Source organism: Hippichthys cyanospilos, chromosome 13 (assembly GCF_059441005.1).
Source record: "Hippichthys cyanospilos isolate Australia breed blue-spotted pipefish chromosome 13, RoL_Hcya_1.0, whole genome shotgun sequence".
Taxonomy (NCBI): Eukaryota; Metazoa; Chordata; class Actinopteri; order Syngnathiformes; family Syngnathidae; genus Hippichthys; species Hippichthys cyanospilos.
This window is the reverse complement of record NC_142381.1, coordinates 13,490,870-13,504,290: the sequence shown is the minus strand read 5'-3', so window position 1 is coordinate 13,504,290 and position 13,421 is coordinate 13,490,870. Positions and strand designations below refer to the sequence as shown.

General features: G+C 39.3%; 1 protein-coding gene across 2 annotated transcripts in view; it reads right to left on the bottom strand.

Annotated features, from left to right (window-relative positions):
* The window catches only part of pdgfrb (platelet-derived growth factor receptor, beta polypeptide), a 34,963-nt gene that overhangs the window by 15,867 nt on the left and 5,675 nt on the right, over positions 1-13,421 (bottom strand). For both annotated transcript variants that reach the window (XM_088431029.1, XM_088431030.1), the window contains exons 2-10: positions 6,953-7,013; positions 6,053-6,370; positions 5,699-5,956; positions 4,815-4,942; positions 4,375-4,540; positions 2,820-3,000; positions 2,340-2,455; positions 508-631; positions 214-425 (exon numbers count right to left, since the gene is read on the bottom strand). In XM_088431029.1, the coding sequence (XP_088287155.1) occupies positions 214-425; positions 508-631; positions 2,340-2,455; positions 2,820-3,000; positions 4,375-4,540; positions 4,815-4,942; positions 5,699-5,956; positions 6,053-6,370; positions 6,953-6,995 (1,546 nt within the window). In that variant the 5' untranslated portion in view covers positions 6,996-7,013. The remainder of the gene's footprint in view (positions 1-213; positions 426-507; positions 632-2,339; positions 2,456-2,819; positions 3,001-4,374; positions 4,541-4,814; positions 4,943-5,698; positions 5,957-6,052; positions 6,371-6,952; positions 7,014-13,421) is intronic.

The following is a 13,421-nucleotide window of genomic DNA, read 5'->3' as shown; positions in this document are numbered from 1 at the left end:
AGCTCCCCCTCATTTAATAGCATGTTTTGTTTTTCTAAATTTATTATAGATAAGTAAGCGAATCTGTTTTTTGTTTTTTTTACAGAATTGTTGAAAAGGAGTAGAATTGCATAAAAAGTCATAACATTTCTTGTTGTAATGACCATTTACAGCAGTCATTTTAAACGATGAAAGATTAAAAAAAAATTCTGCATCAATTGTGTGTACACCTACTGCTGGACACCAGTTTGACGTCTCTTCTGTCCACCTTGCCGGCCCGGTTGCTGGTCTCGCAGCGAACCGTGACCTGCTGCGGCTTGTGGAAGGTCAACCGGCTCCACACCTGACTGGTTTTACGGCTCTCGCTGTGAGTGACGTTGGTCTGGATACTCAGCACCTCAGCTTCTGGTGCCAGCGGTTGCCATATTGTGGTCTTGTTATCGCACCTGTGGAGCAAGATGAGCTGACATAGGACGCACGGGCTTGTGTTTTGCTTCCTAGTGGTTATTGTAGCGTATGCTGGCTTACTTGAGCATGCTATCGCAGCTGTACCACTGTATAGTCGGGGTCGGGACCCCCTCAGCTATACAGGTCACGAGGTGTCTCTTCCCAGGAAGGTGGTGGTCGGTCAAATCTTGAATCTGAGAGGGGACTACATACACAACAACACAAACATGGGCACAGGCTTGGATATATTTTACTGAGATCAAAGTTGGCCTAAAATCTACACAGAGCTACACACTGACTTCAAAAGTACACAGACCTACATTTAACCTTTGCTAATCAATCATAACCTAAACTAATTAGACAAGGGATGGCACACTCCTGGTAATGCGATAATCAACTAAGTGATTGTGCTATTTTGAACTTTGATATGGTGTCGCCATCTGGGTGAAATTTCAGCTCCCTACTGTTGTCTTTTATTGCTTTCTATTTGATGTGAAATGCTTTTAATGTAAATATTAAAGGATTAGAAAAAATACAGCACAAGGTTTGAGTTTACCTAACTTAGCCTAGTTTAGCTTAACCACATTTAACCTTTAAAGCAGTGTTTCTCAATTATATTTTGCCGAGCCCCTCTAGGAAAGAGAAAACCTTTCGCACTCACCCACTCGGCACGCTGACCATAAATGAGATTATTATCTATTATCTAAACCTGTATCCTTATCATCCGGTATCCCAATCCTGTATACTTAACATTAACAATAGAAAATAGCAGTATAAATCAACTTTCAACAACTGTTAATTATTTTTTACAGTGTTTATACGGGTTACAGTTTAGTCTATAGCAGAAAGAACAACAAGTGCATCAAAGTGCCTGAAACTTAATAAATAAATAAATAAATAAATAAATAAATATATATGTGTATATATATATATATATATATATATATATAGGGTTAAGGTTTTATTGCAATTACACTTCAACTGACAAAAACAAAGGCTTTTCCCCAGGGTCATTCGTGCCCCCCCAGGGCAGTAACCTAAACAGCAACCTAACCTAACATCTTAGGTAAAGAGTTAGGTTACGTTAAATTAGGTTGGGTTAAGTGTGGTTAGGCTTGGCTACATTATGTTGAATTTGGTAAGGATAGGTTACGTGAGATTAGTTTAAGTTAATTAGGTTAAGTGTGGTTAGGCTATACTATGTTAGGTTAGATTAGGTTAGGATTAATAACGTATAGTTAGGCTACCCTCAGTTAATATTAATCTTAAATTCAACTAGGTTGAGGTAAAATATCTTAAAGGGACAATGTGTGAGATTTAGACCGTTTTTCAATTCCGGACAGCAGGAGGTGCTGCATTTACCATTGTCCGTAGCGATAACAGACATGACAGCCTCCGGAGGAGTGCCACCCCCCATGTAATAAAGTTTAATGATAACAAGACCTACGGTTATATTTAAAACATATTGTTGGTCGTTAAGAACACATTTATTTGCACGTTTTTGAAATTTATAATCATTTAATTTATTCCTTTTTAATTAAAAACCGTCTAAATCTTACACACTGTCCTTTTCAGGTAAGCTTAAAGTAACCAAGACTAGCCTACCTTGCCTAACCACAAGTAAGCTTTTATCTTCCTTTAACTTATAATTTTGACTTCCCAATTTAACTTATTTTAACCTAACTCAATTGAACCTAACCACACTTCACCTACACAATTGAACCTACTTTAACCTAAATGAACCTTTCCTAATCTAACTTAGCCTAACCGCACAGACTTCACTACACGACCTACACTTGCCAATAATGCATTTTTTCAACTTAATGCAATTCTTACTGTTTCAGTATTAATTGACCAAGCTCCCTTTCTATTCAATTAACTATGTTTTTCAATGGTCTCTAAAAGAAGCGCACCTTGAACTTCCAGGTCAAAAGTCACTTCCTTAGTATCATCTCCATTGGTAACCCGGGCAGTGTAGAGGCCCTTCTGCTCCGGCCTCACCCGCACCAAAGTGAGGATGCTTACATACCTGACAGGAAAAATGGTTGAGAAGCACAGATTTAGAAAATATTGTTTCAGGCTCCTTTTGTGTCAGTCAAGCCCTTATTTAGCCTTGAAGATATTGAGATGTTCTGGGTGTGTAAAAATGTTTACATTTGGACTTTTTCATGATCAATTCCTTCCATAATAGAATCCCAAGACTTTTGTTTATAGTTCCTGTGTTATGGTTGTGGGATAAGCCCCGCCCACCATCAAAGGCTATTGTGTTACAGCTGCCTTATCCTTTGATGACTGACAAGAACAGCACGTCTCTAGAGGCTCTTAATCCGAGGAAGCTCATGCGCTGATTGCTTAAATAGTTGTGTGTTGCTTCATAGTTGCGGTCCTCCTACCTGATCTCATGCTCTTGTCGATTCATGATGATTTTGTCTCCTTTGATGGCAGTTCCGTCTTTGCTCCAGCTAACCTGAGGAGGAGGGTATGCCTCCATCGCCACCTTCAGCTCAACATTCTCCTGCAGCTGGGCCGAAACGTGTTGATTCTCAGACGGATGTAAGGCCACAAAACCTTGTTCTGAGGAAAAATGTTTTGCAAAGATTAGCCAATAATACAATTCTGAAACACACCTCACTTGGTGGATCAAGTCAGTTTAGCTAACTTCCCTGGGTGTAAAAATTGAGGTAAGCATACACCACCTCTCTTTTCCATGGAAAAAAAAAAAAAGAAACATGACCGACAGTGCCGTAAAGCATGGCGGTTCGAGTTATTTGAAAATATCCTAAACATATGACACACCTCACTGCAGGTAGAATAAGCACCCAATAACCCCCAGAAGACAGAAACACTATGAAACCAACTCAGTGATTCTCAAGAAGTCCCTCTCACATAACTTAGGCCCCACACACACTGAGCACTGTGACAGAAAGTGACTGGACTAGACTAGTGAAAAAAAAAAAAAAACAACTAAATGAACAAAATGCTCTGTGACTCCCTGCTGCACACTAGGTGCTTGACACTGGCACGCATAACCAACTTGATGCAACAGAAAAACTCACAGTTTTGAAGTGCCACAAACAACAAGATGACATTGTTAAGAAAGAAGCAGATTGCACCAGTATCTGTAACTATATGTATATATATTTTTTTATGCGAAGATATTTCAGAAGCTGATTGTATTCAGTGACTGTATCTGGGTATTTCTGTAACAGAGACTCTCCACGCTTGGCTTTTTCATTCAAATTTGTTTGTAAAATGCAATACTGTATATGGTGAATGCAAATGTGTATATATATATATATATATATATATATATATATATATATGACGTCAGCAATATGTGATATAGCTACGCGTTTTGTAACAAAAACTAGTGGCTCAATGTCAACCAAATAAAATTAATAAAATACTAATTATAATGTTAATAAAAATAATATTAATAGTAAAATAGTAATCATAATAATAATATAACTATATTATTAATAATAAGCATTAATATACTAACAAAAGAAACATGTAAACGTGATAATCATATATCGTAATCAAAAATTAAAAAAGAAAAGTCATGATCACAATATAAAGTATCATTGTTAAAAAAGGGAAATATTTCATTTCCAAACAATGGAGCATTTACTCAAAGTCAGCCCTTCTTTTTAAATGTTTTATTTACTGTGCATGCGCCCATGTGTGACACCATGTTTTCTTAATGGCATGAATATAGTGTGAACGGTTTATTTCACACGTTCACTTTTACAGTAACCCAAATAAATAGAGTAGATATTAATTTCTTCTAAAAGAAACTTCCTTCTTGGCTTAACTTGCAAAAAGTTCACATAATAAGCACTCTCCTTGCTTAGTGAGTCACAATAATAATCTGTCCAGTGAGAGTTTATTATCTGTGCATAGGTGTGTGTGTGTGTGTATGTGCGTGCGTTTGTGTGTGTGTCTGACCGAGCACTGTGATGTTGACACTGGCGGAGGCCGTCTGGTCCTGGACCTGCTCATGGACGTGGCACACATAGTTTCCGCTGTGGGCCAGCGTGGCACGAGGGAAGATGAGGCAGGATCTCATGTTCATGGCTGACAGGACATCTGTTAGTGGTTCCGCATCAGCAGCCTGGAGGAGACATTTTATTAGCTCAGTGGTTAAACATCTGCACCACTCGAGTCACGTTGTCTAGGATTGTAGTATATCACAGGTCCAATGTATTCAGTTTGTAAAAGAACTGCAGGAACTTAGAGTATGCGTATCTAAAAATGATACTTAAGCACTCCTTCGGAATAGCGGGTAGATGTTTGCACATCTAGATACGCTTTTGGCTGGATTATGAGAGTGATGATGGGAAGGGGGAACGATGAACAAAAGCTCTTTCTGCTCCCCGCCCACTCACCCCATCGGGGACATCCCAGGAAAAAAAGACCAGCTCGGCTCCGTGCATGGTGCAGTTGACTGTCAGAGGCTCGCCCTGCTTCAGCACCGTCTTTGATGCGTTGATGTAGGCGTCGATGGCCTCTGGGACTGAGGGGGGAAGTGATGATAACAGGATTGAATCACTGAATTTAACCCTTGTGCAGTATTTTGAGCATTTTTCTGTCATTTTCATCCACATCCTTCCGGCAGTATTTTAGCCAAGGGATGGCGCACTCCTGCTAGTGTGATAACTAAATGGTCATGCCATGTTGAACTTTGACATGTTGTTATCGTCTGGGTGAAATTTCAGCTCCCTGGTGTCCTTTTTCTATCCTTTGAGGCAAAATGCCTTTAATGTAAAGATCGAAGGATTGGAGATAATATCGCAAAAGGTTAACAACCACAAAATGAGGTACACCTACACTCAAACTCTGACAAAGATACTACAATCATTGATTGTTGGACAGTGTCATCCTGACAGTGACATCCAAAGATTTTTTCTCTGATTAAAAAACAGCATATGATAAAGGGAGAGGACAATATAAATGGCGTATGAATCGACACTTGTTGCTGTTTCACTGTTTGTATTAAGAGAAAAACAATGACGTTTTAAATAAGTGAAAAACCTAAATGAGTCTTTTGAACAGCTCTTTTCAGTGAAAGGTTTGTGAATGAACTGTTCAGTTTAAAAATCCAAAAATCCCATCACTAGCAGAAATCGCTTCCAAAAGCTAAGTAAAATTTAAGAAATCAGTGTGTGTGTTCAAAAAACATTCCTAAAAAAAGCATTGAGCTATACAATATTCAAGAATTACAAAGAGTCTGTGCAAGCAAGTTAAAATGTATCAAAATCCGTTCACCCACCGAAAATACTGAAAACGAAGAAATCCTGGGACTCTTTCACCTCTCCGTTCATCTCCCCGCGACACACATACGTTCTTTCCTCTAGGGCTGCAGTGTAGCCCTCACTGGGGACATAGAACCCCTTGACCGGGAGGTCAGTGTTCTTCTCGTAGAGGGAGACGTTGATCTCGGGGTTGGTGACCACACAGGGGATGGTGGTCAGCTCACTGGTCTTGGACTGCATGCCGTGTGCGCTCTCAACAAACCATACTTGTGGGTCTGCGGGGGGAAACGGTCACAGCGTTGGATTCTTTTAAACATACAAGTCCAGCAAAAAAAAAAAAAAATGGGTTTGTACTTTGTATTTATTTTAACCTGGGACAAACACCTCCACCTCCTTCTTTTCTCTGGTTTGTCCATCAATGCACTGATACACCCCGGTGTGTTTCCAGCTCACATCCCGTAGACTCAAAGCACTGGATTTGGTGCCGTTTTGCACAGTTTGGTCGCGCTGCACACCATTTTGGCCCTCTTCCACCTGAAAATAAGGAACGTCTTCCCTCTTGAAGTGCCAGGCGGCAGTCCCCGAGCCCGAGCAGACGAGCGTGAGCGAGGAGCCCGCGGCTAAGACGATCTGCCCGTCGTGTGGCGTGATCTCCAGGCAGCTCACGTCGGCAGAGAGACACAGGAGGACTGCGGTTGATAAAAGAAGGTAGGGGTCATGGTGGAGGTCAAGGAGACCAGGGTGCGGCGGCATGGGATCAGAGGTTAGGTCAACACGGCATGCCAGATCCTGTTGTGCCTTAGGATGTTGACGGATACGAGTTGTGGGGAGCGGCTAAGTGAAGAGACGATGACGCCCCGTCAATGACGGATGTATTGAAGCGGGAAGAGGTCAGCTAGGATGCGTCCGTTGTGCGTTACATCGATCACACACACCCAAGTTGGGTTGTATTCAGAAAAAAATGGTCGAGCACTCGTAAGGCCAAAATTGAAGTTGAAAACCATTTAAATTTTGCTTTAAATCAAACCAAAAGTGCGGTGATTATATGATTCATTATCATCCAATCAAACATCCGATTAATTAATAAATATTTTTGACAATCGATAAGTTGTTCGTAGACCTAAAACTGTCTAAATAGTCAGAATTTTGGACTCTCGACAGTTCATTATCCTCATCATATCATCATGCAAAAATATCTGCTTTTATTTCGTGCACTGATCAACATTTTTGCCTTTTTACCTACTATACCTGCAATGAGTTCCGATTCTCACCTGTGAATACCAAATGGAAGATGAAGCTGGTCACACTCCTCATAGTGGAGCTCCTCACGTTCTACAAAAAAAGCAGATAAGATCTGTTAATGCAATACTGTCATGTCCACCAGGACCGTAATCAAGTCCACATTTCATCAAGTTATTTTTGAAGTCGGATGCTAATTATCAAAAATATAAATATTGTTGGATGCAGTCGAGTCAATACAATTTATTTGGGGAATCCAGTGGCCGATTCTGAGACAAATCCAATTCAAATGCCAAGGGGCCTGAGTCAAGTCAGAGTAAAAAAAAAAATAAAAAATTGAGTCCTGACTCCTGAGTCATCTCCTGTTTGAGTAACTTCAAATGACGGAGAAAATTCTAGGCAGATATGCAAAAAACACAAAATCTGCTTTGCGTTCACCCCAATTAGAATCCAACAGTTAAGCTTTTTCCATGAGCTTTTGACCTTTTATCATGATGGATGAGTCTTGCCCCTCATTGAGTTCATTTATTGTTCTGCTTGTCAAAGCGCACTTCTTTCAATCAGAGAGCAAAGACGATGGACAAAAATCCAAAAACCGGAGGTGTTTTCTAAGTATGTGTCTGTCGCTGTTGGTGTTTGATGCCTCGCTGCACCAGAACAGTGCGCCAATGTCCGCCTCATTTTTCTTTGTGGCTCACCAGGGTTGCGACCACCAACAAACAGGTCACTGTGAGCATCTTTGCAACGTGTGCACTGGCAACAGTAATGGGACCGAGCAATTCTAGCGCCACGCTGAGCCATTAATTGGTCAGGCCGTAAACAAAAGAGAAATAGAGGGCAGTCACATAAGCAGTTGATGTGGAAGCAACCTGAAAGGCTTATGCAGTACTTGGGCATTATGCTCAATTCACGAAATGGACCCTGACTTTTTTTGTCTATTGGCGTGATTCATGATGACCACCATCTTACCCCCAGCTTGGAGTACTCAAGAGTTCCAAAGTGTGGATTCAGAAGACTGAGGGGCGGGGAAAAAAAAAGGGAGGTTTGTTGATGTGTTTGGGCTCAAGGCTCGCAGAACATAAGACGTCTGGAAACAGTTAAGGATGCATCACTGCTAGCGTGTACGCAGGAGGGTGGGAAAGAGAGAGAGGGCGGAAGAGAGAGCCTTGGGAAGAGCAAGGGTGGAGGAGGAAGTCAAGGAGGGACCCAACGGAAAAAAACATTGTGAAATTTATCGACACGTTGATCTAATCGGCTTGGATAGTATATTAGTCAGTACAAGTGATAAAAATGGGATCATCTTCGTTCCATGGAAAATTTAGTTTCCAACTTTAAGATTAAAATGAATAGCTGTCATTTGACTAATTTCATAATACTCTTTCAATTCTGCATGATTTATTTAAAAAACCTGGACAATGAACCATGCAATAAATTGCCAAACTTGATTTAACTGGAAAATCTACTCACCATCAGAGATTGGGAGATTGCCATTTTGTGTCCTTCTGATCACTAACAAAAAAGATTGAAACTTGTTCACAGGATCTAAAATATCTCATTTAAAGCGAATTAGCCCCGATTTTACAACTTTTAAAATTAAAATCTAATGGTTAAAGCCTTTTAACTCATTCTGTGCGACTCTGAGGATACTCTTTGACCCTAATAATTTTCTAACAATAATTTTCAGACACTCATTTACCTTAATATTTGAAAAAAAAAAGTCTAAATGAGTCATAAAGGTCAGAATCCAGATGAGATGGACATGGTATTTTGTAAGTACATGGCATTTGTCTGGACTCTCAAAACACACAATTACGTCTTTGGGATTGAAGGTGCCAACTATTTTCACACACTCATTAATTCTAATGAGAGAAAAAAACCTGGAAAGAAGTACATAATTTTCATCTGGACTCTTCTGATTCACTGTATGATTACAACATTGGGATTGAATGAGATAACTATAACGTGCATTAGAAAAGAGAAAATATTTTCTGTGGTGGTGAGTTAGAACTTGCAAGATTCAGATAATTGATTATCTGAATCGACAGCAAGTGACAAAATGGCCTCCCTCTGAGATTATTATTGAGTTATAAATAGATGGATTTTGCTGCTTTATTCATATTTCATGAACACACTATTAATCAGTATTTAGAGTTTAGACTAGTGGGGCTGCAGAGAACATAATACGGTGATTTTGATTTTTTAATTTTTGAATTACCTTTTCATTTGACATTCCACATTAACACGCAATATTCTTAAAAAATAAAATAAATAAATAAGTTGACTGAACCTATTTTAGAATGAAAGCCAACAAGTGAAAATTAATATTCCTAATCTATTTTTTAAATAATCATCTGGTCAGAATATTGGAGGTCAAAATCCAGTTTATGTTTCAAAGTCATATTCGCCGCTTCTTTAAATAAGTTGCCTTTGGCACTTCCGCTCCCGAAAATGAAAAGCTCTTGAGTTGATCCAAAAACATGACTGGTTCATTTCCTGTCCCGCCTCCTGAATCTAATAAAATAGGTGAAAGAGTAGCATAGTTTTGTTTTGTTAACACCAACATGGCTTGCATGCCAGCTCGGGAATGGACATGCCGTATTACACAAGCACAGAAACACACACTCGCACACACAAATAATACTCCTCCCCCCCTTTTTTTTTGTCACTGGTGTGTGTGTGGGGCTTAAATTCCCACAGTATTCTTCTAGAACTTTCCCAGGACCGCTGATACACTTGGGACCCTGCTGGTGATGATGACGAAAATGAAGGGGTCGCACTCACCCTCTTTTGGGGGGGGGGGGGGGGGGGGGGGGCAAAGAGGGGAGCGTATCCACGGGGGGAATCGCGCACCCTTGCTTTGACTGCTGAGTGGCGACAGGTCCAAGTGACAACAAGCTGAAGGCGAGTGTCCGCAACAAATCTCAAGGTGATGCCAGTTCGCGGTAAAATAAGCCCGACAAGTTCAGCGTATTAAATATCTTGTTGGAAGCCGTGCCATGTTTGAAACATGATCAACTTCTGCTGACATATGGGAATGACCCTCGACATGGAACAAAATGGGTCGTGTCAAAACAAGTTTGGGAAGTCCTCAATGTAGCGATTTGATTCGAGGCCCCTGGTTTTAAAATTTGTAGCAGAATGTTGGGGTGAAAAGGGGAAATATTGTCCCAGAGCAATCTGCAAATGTGTTTTTAATTAAAACTACCTGCATAACTTGGTTGGTAACTTAGTCAAGTTGCACCCTTGAATGTCATTTCTCAGCATTTTCTCAAAATGCGGTACACATAAGTAGGGGATAGAATCACCCACTACAAATATTATTTATTACAGAAGCAGCAATGTGGAGTAAACATTCTTGACGGGAAAACTCATTTGAATGTACTTGAAAATATGTTTGAATATACTTGAAAGTGTGTTCAAACATACTTAAAAGAAGTTTAAATGTACTTGAAACTATGTTCGAACATACTTGAAAATGTGCTCCAACGTACTTAAAAGACATACAGACATATTTGTAATTACATTCAAAAGTACGTGAAAATACAGTCAAACATACTTGAAAGAGTTTGAGCCTCCCTGAAAATACATTTGAATGTACTTGAAAAGAACAGTTAGACCTCGAAGATTATAATGGTTTCCGATTTTTTATCATGCAAATAAGGTGATAGAATAATTGTATAAAGGTTATTCCATATTTGTTATTTGCAATAAGTATATTGGTAAGGTAGATTAGTATGGATGAATGTTTCCTGTTACTGTTGTTTGTGAAGAAGAGGAATTGACGTGTCTCAAGGATTTCAAAGAAAGAGACGGCTTCGTGACCCGACCAAAGGGCAAAAGCAGAACGGGGTTGCGCTTGATGTTCCTGAGGAAGAAGATAGCAGCATGGACTCATAAAATGCATTCCTTATGAGCATAAACTGATTGTTTACATTGTTGCTAAGTGTCTCCCCTAAACCTTCAAGGCAGCAATGACTTTTGAACCTAGAGCCAACCCAAATGAATAAAAGAGATGGACAGAATTTGTAACCATACAGGAGGGAACTTTCAGAAGGTGAAATTTTTGTCTGCTCTCTGCTCTGACCCCAGGGAAAAAGCTTTGTTTTTGTCATGTGAAGTGTAGTTGCAATAAAATAAGAATTTGCATCACTTGTTTTTGTTTTTGTTTTTTTTAGTTTCAAACTTTGTTATTTTTTTCTGTTTTAGACTAAGCTGTAACCTGTAAAAACGGTGTAAAAAATAATTAACAGTTGTTGAAAGATTATTTATCTTGCTTTTTTTCTTTTGTTAATGTTTAAAAGGATGCAGGTTTCGGTATCCTTATATAATTTTCATAGATAATAATCTTATTTATAGTCAATGCACCAAATGGGGGACGCAAAAGGTTTTTTCCTTCCTAGGGAGGCCTTGGCAAAATATTATTGAGAAGCACTGCATTAAATAGACAAAATTTTAACTTCTCACTGCTGAAAATGGGTAAAAACATTTAGTCTTTTATATCATTGAAAATTGAGAATTTGCCAAAAATAAATGTTTTGATGTTTTGTTTATTTGCACAATGAAAAAGCTTACAGGTTCTCTAATCATTGAAGTCTAGAGATGGTGTTTATTTAAGCAATGGTACAATAATCACAATGACGGATGAACTGCTATTCCCGCAGCGCATGACATTTTTCCGAGATGCTGGGAATTCGGTGACAGAGTGACCCCTTCCCGCTCTCCATAAACAACAGCAGCTCCACTCAAAGTGTCACCGGTCGAGGAGGGAGGACGCTAAAACGGGCCGAAGCGAGAGGCGCTCAGCCCACGCGTGCTCTTGAGCGTATACTCGCGTCCCCCGGCGGCTTGTAATCCCACCTCGGGGTTCGTCTCCACACATTGTTCGATTCAAACATCTGGCAATGATGAAGAAGCGCGTGATGAGGTGGGAACCACTTCCCGAATCAGATTTTTTGCCAAATCTTTACTCCTGTGCACCCCTAGGGGGATTGAGAGTGCACTTTAACATTAAAGTTTGCCAGTACTTTAAGTACACCTTTTTTAACCCATTCAGTCCCAAAGACAATTTTTTTTAATTCCCAAAATGAACACAAAAATTAAATTAAAACCTCCTTTACATGCAAAAAAAAAATTATATATATATATATATATATATATATATATATATATATATATATGATGTGTGTATGTGTGTGTGTGTGTGTAATGGGATTGAATGAGTTAATGGATTCCAACGCAAACATTCGGCAATACATCCAAATCTATTTGGAAGAGCAGTTGATTTATTCTGAGAGGAACATTTCCAAAAAAGCTTGTGAGCCACAGCTGGAGCGTTCGTACTTCCTGTTCGGGAATCTCTCCTGACCTTGAGTGGGTGTGAGGCTGTGATGCATCAATGAGACAGCACACCAACAAGACCACTAAGCAGAAACGTCTGCAGACAACGGGTGGACATGTGATGAAACATGTTGCAAAGACATAACTACATGACATAAAAACAACATCTAGTCAAGTCACTATCAAAAAGCACAATCAAAAGTCATTCCTTCAACTAAAGTCTCACAAGGTGATAAGTTGGTTAAATTGGCCTGTGCCGTGGGAAAATAATGACCCCGGTGCGTCGTTGTCCAAACAGGCTTCCATTTTTATCACCCATTCAAATCCCCTTGAGGCCAACCTTCTGCTCTCTTGGCAGAATGAACACTGCAAAATCAGCTGTTAAATTTTATGTGAAGAGACTCGCCTCCCACTGTAATTGTGTGCCTTCACAATTTAGGACTTAAGCGGGGGCGATTTTAATTAATTTCATGTTTTGTACTTTTATGCCCTTAACTTGATGCTTGTATTGCATTTGATGCAAAAAACACAAGCATCTGATACAAAAAACAATTATATATATATATATATATATATATATATATATATATATATATATATATATATATATATATATATATATATATATATATATATATATATATATATATATATATATATATATTATTGTTTTTGTTTTTTTCCCCCTGAGGACAAGTTTCCCCTGATAACAGATTTTTCTAAACATATTTTCCCTTTTTCAAATTGAAAACAATGGAGTCAGCAAAAAGCAGCTTGTATCATCCAGCACCGACGCTTTCACAGTTGCATGATCAGAATCCAGTTACAGAATTTTTTTGGGCCAAAAAAAACGTCCACAAATAAAAAAATAAAGCTGAGATCAGCTTGAAGACAAAGCCACCCTGCTCACATGCTCCAGGAACACATGTTGTGGAAACTGTTTTTGTGGTTTCCGCCATCAAATGGAGCAGTAAACTGTGTTTGTAGTGGCAAGAGTGGGACATTATAAAGAGCTCTTGCGTGAAGGCCAACGATGGGAGTGAATGACAGGTTTGGATGTGGCTGGCGTTTGATATACTGTATCTTTAATGGATGTTAGTTCTCTACTTATTTGGGGTGTAATCCCGCACAAGAGGAACCACGTGAATATATTCCAAGCCGAAA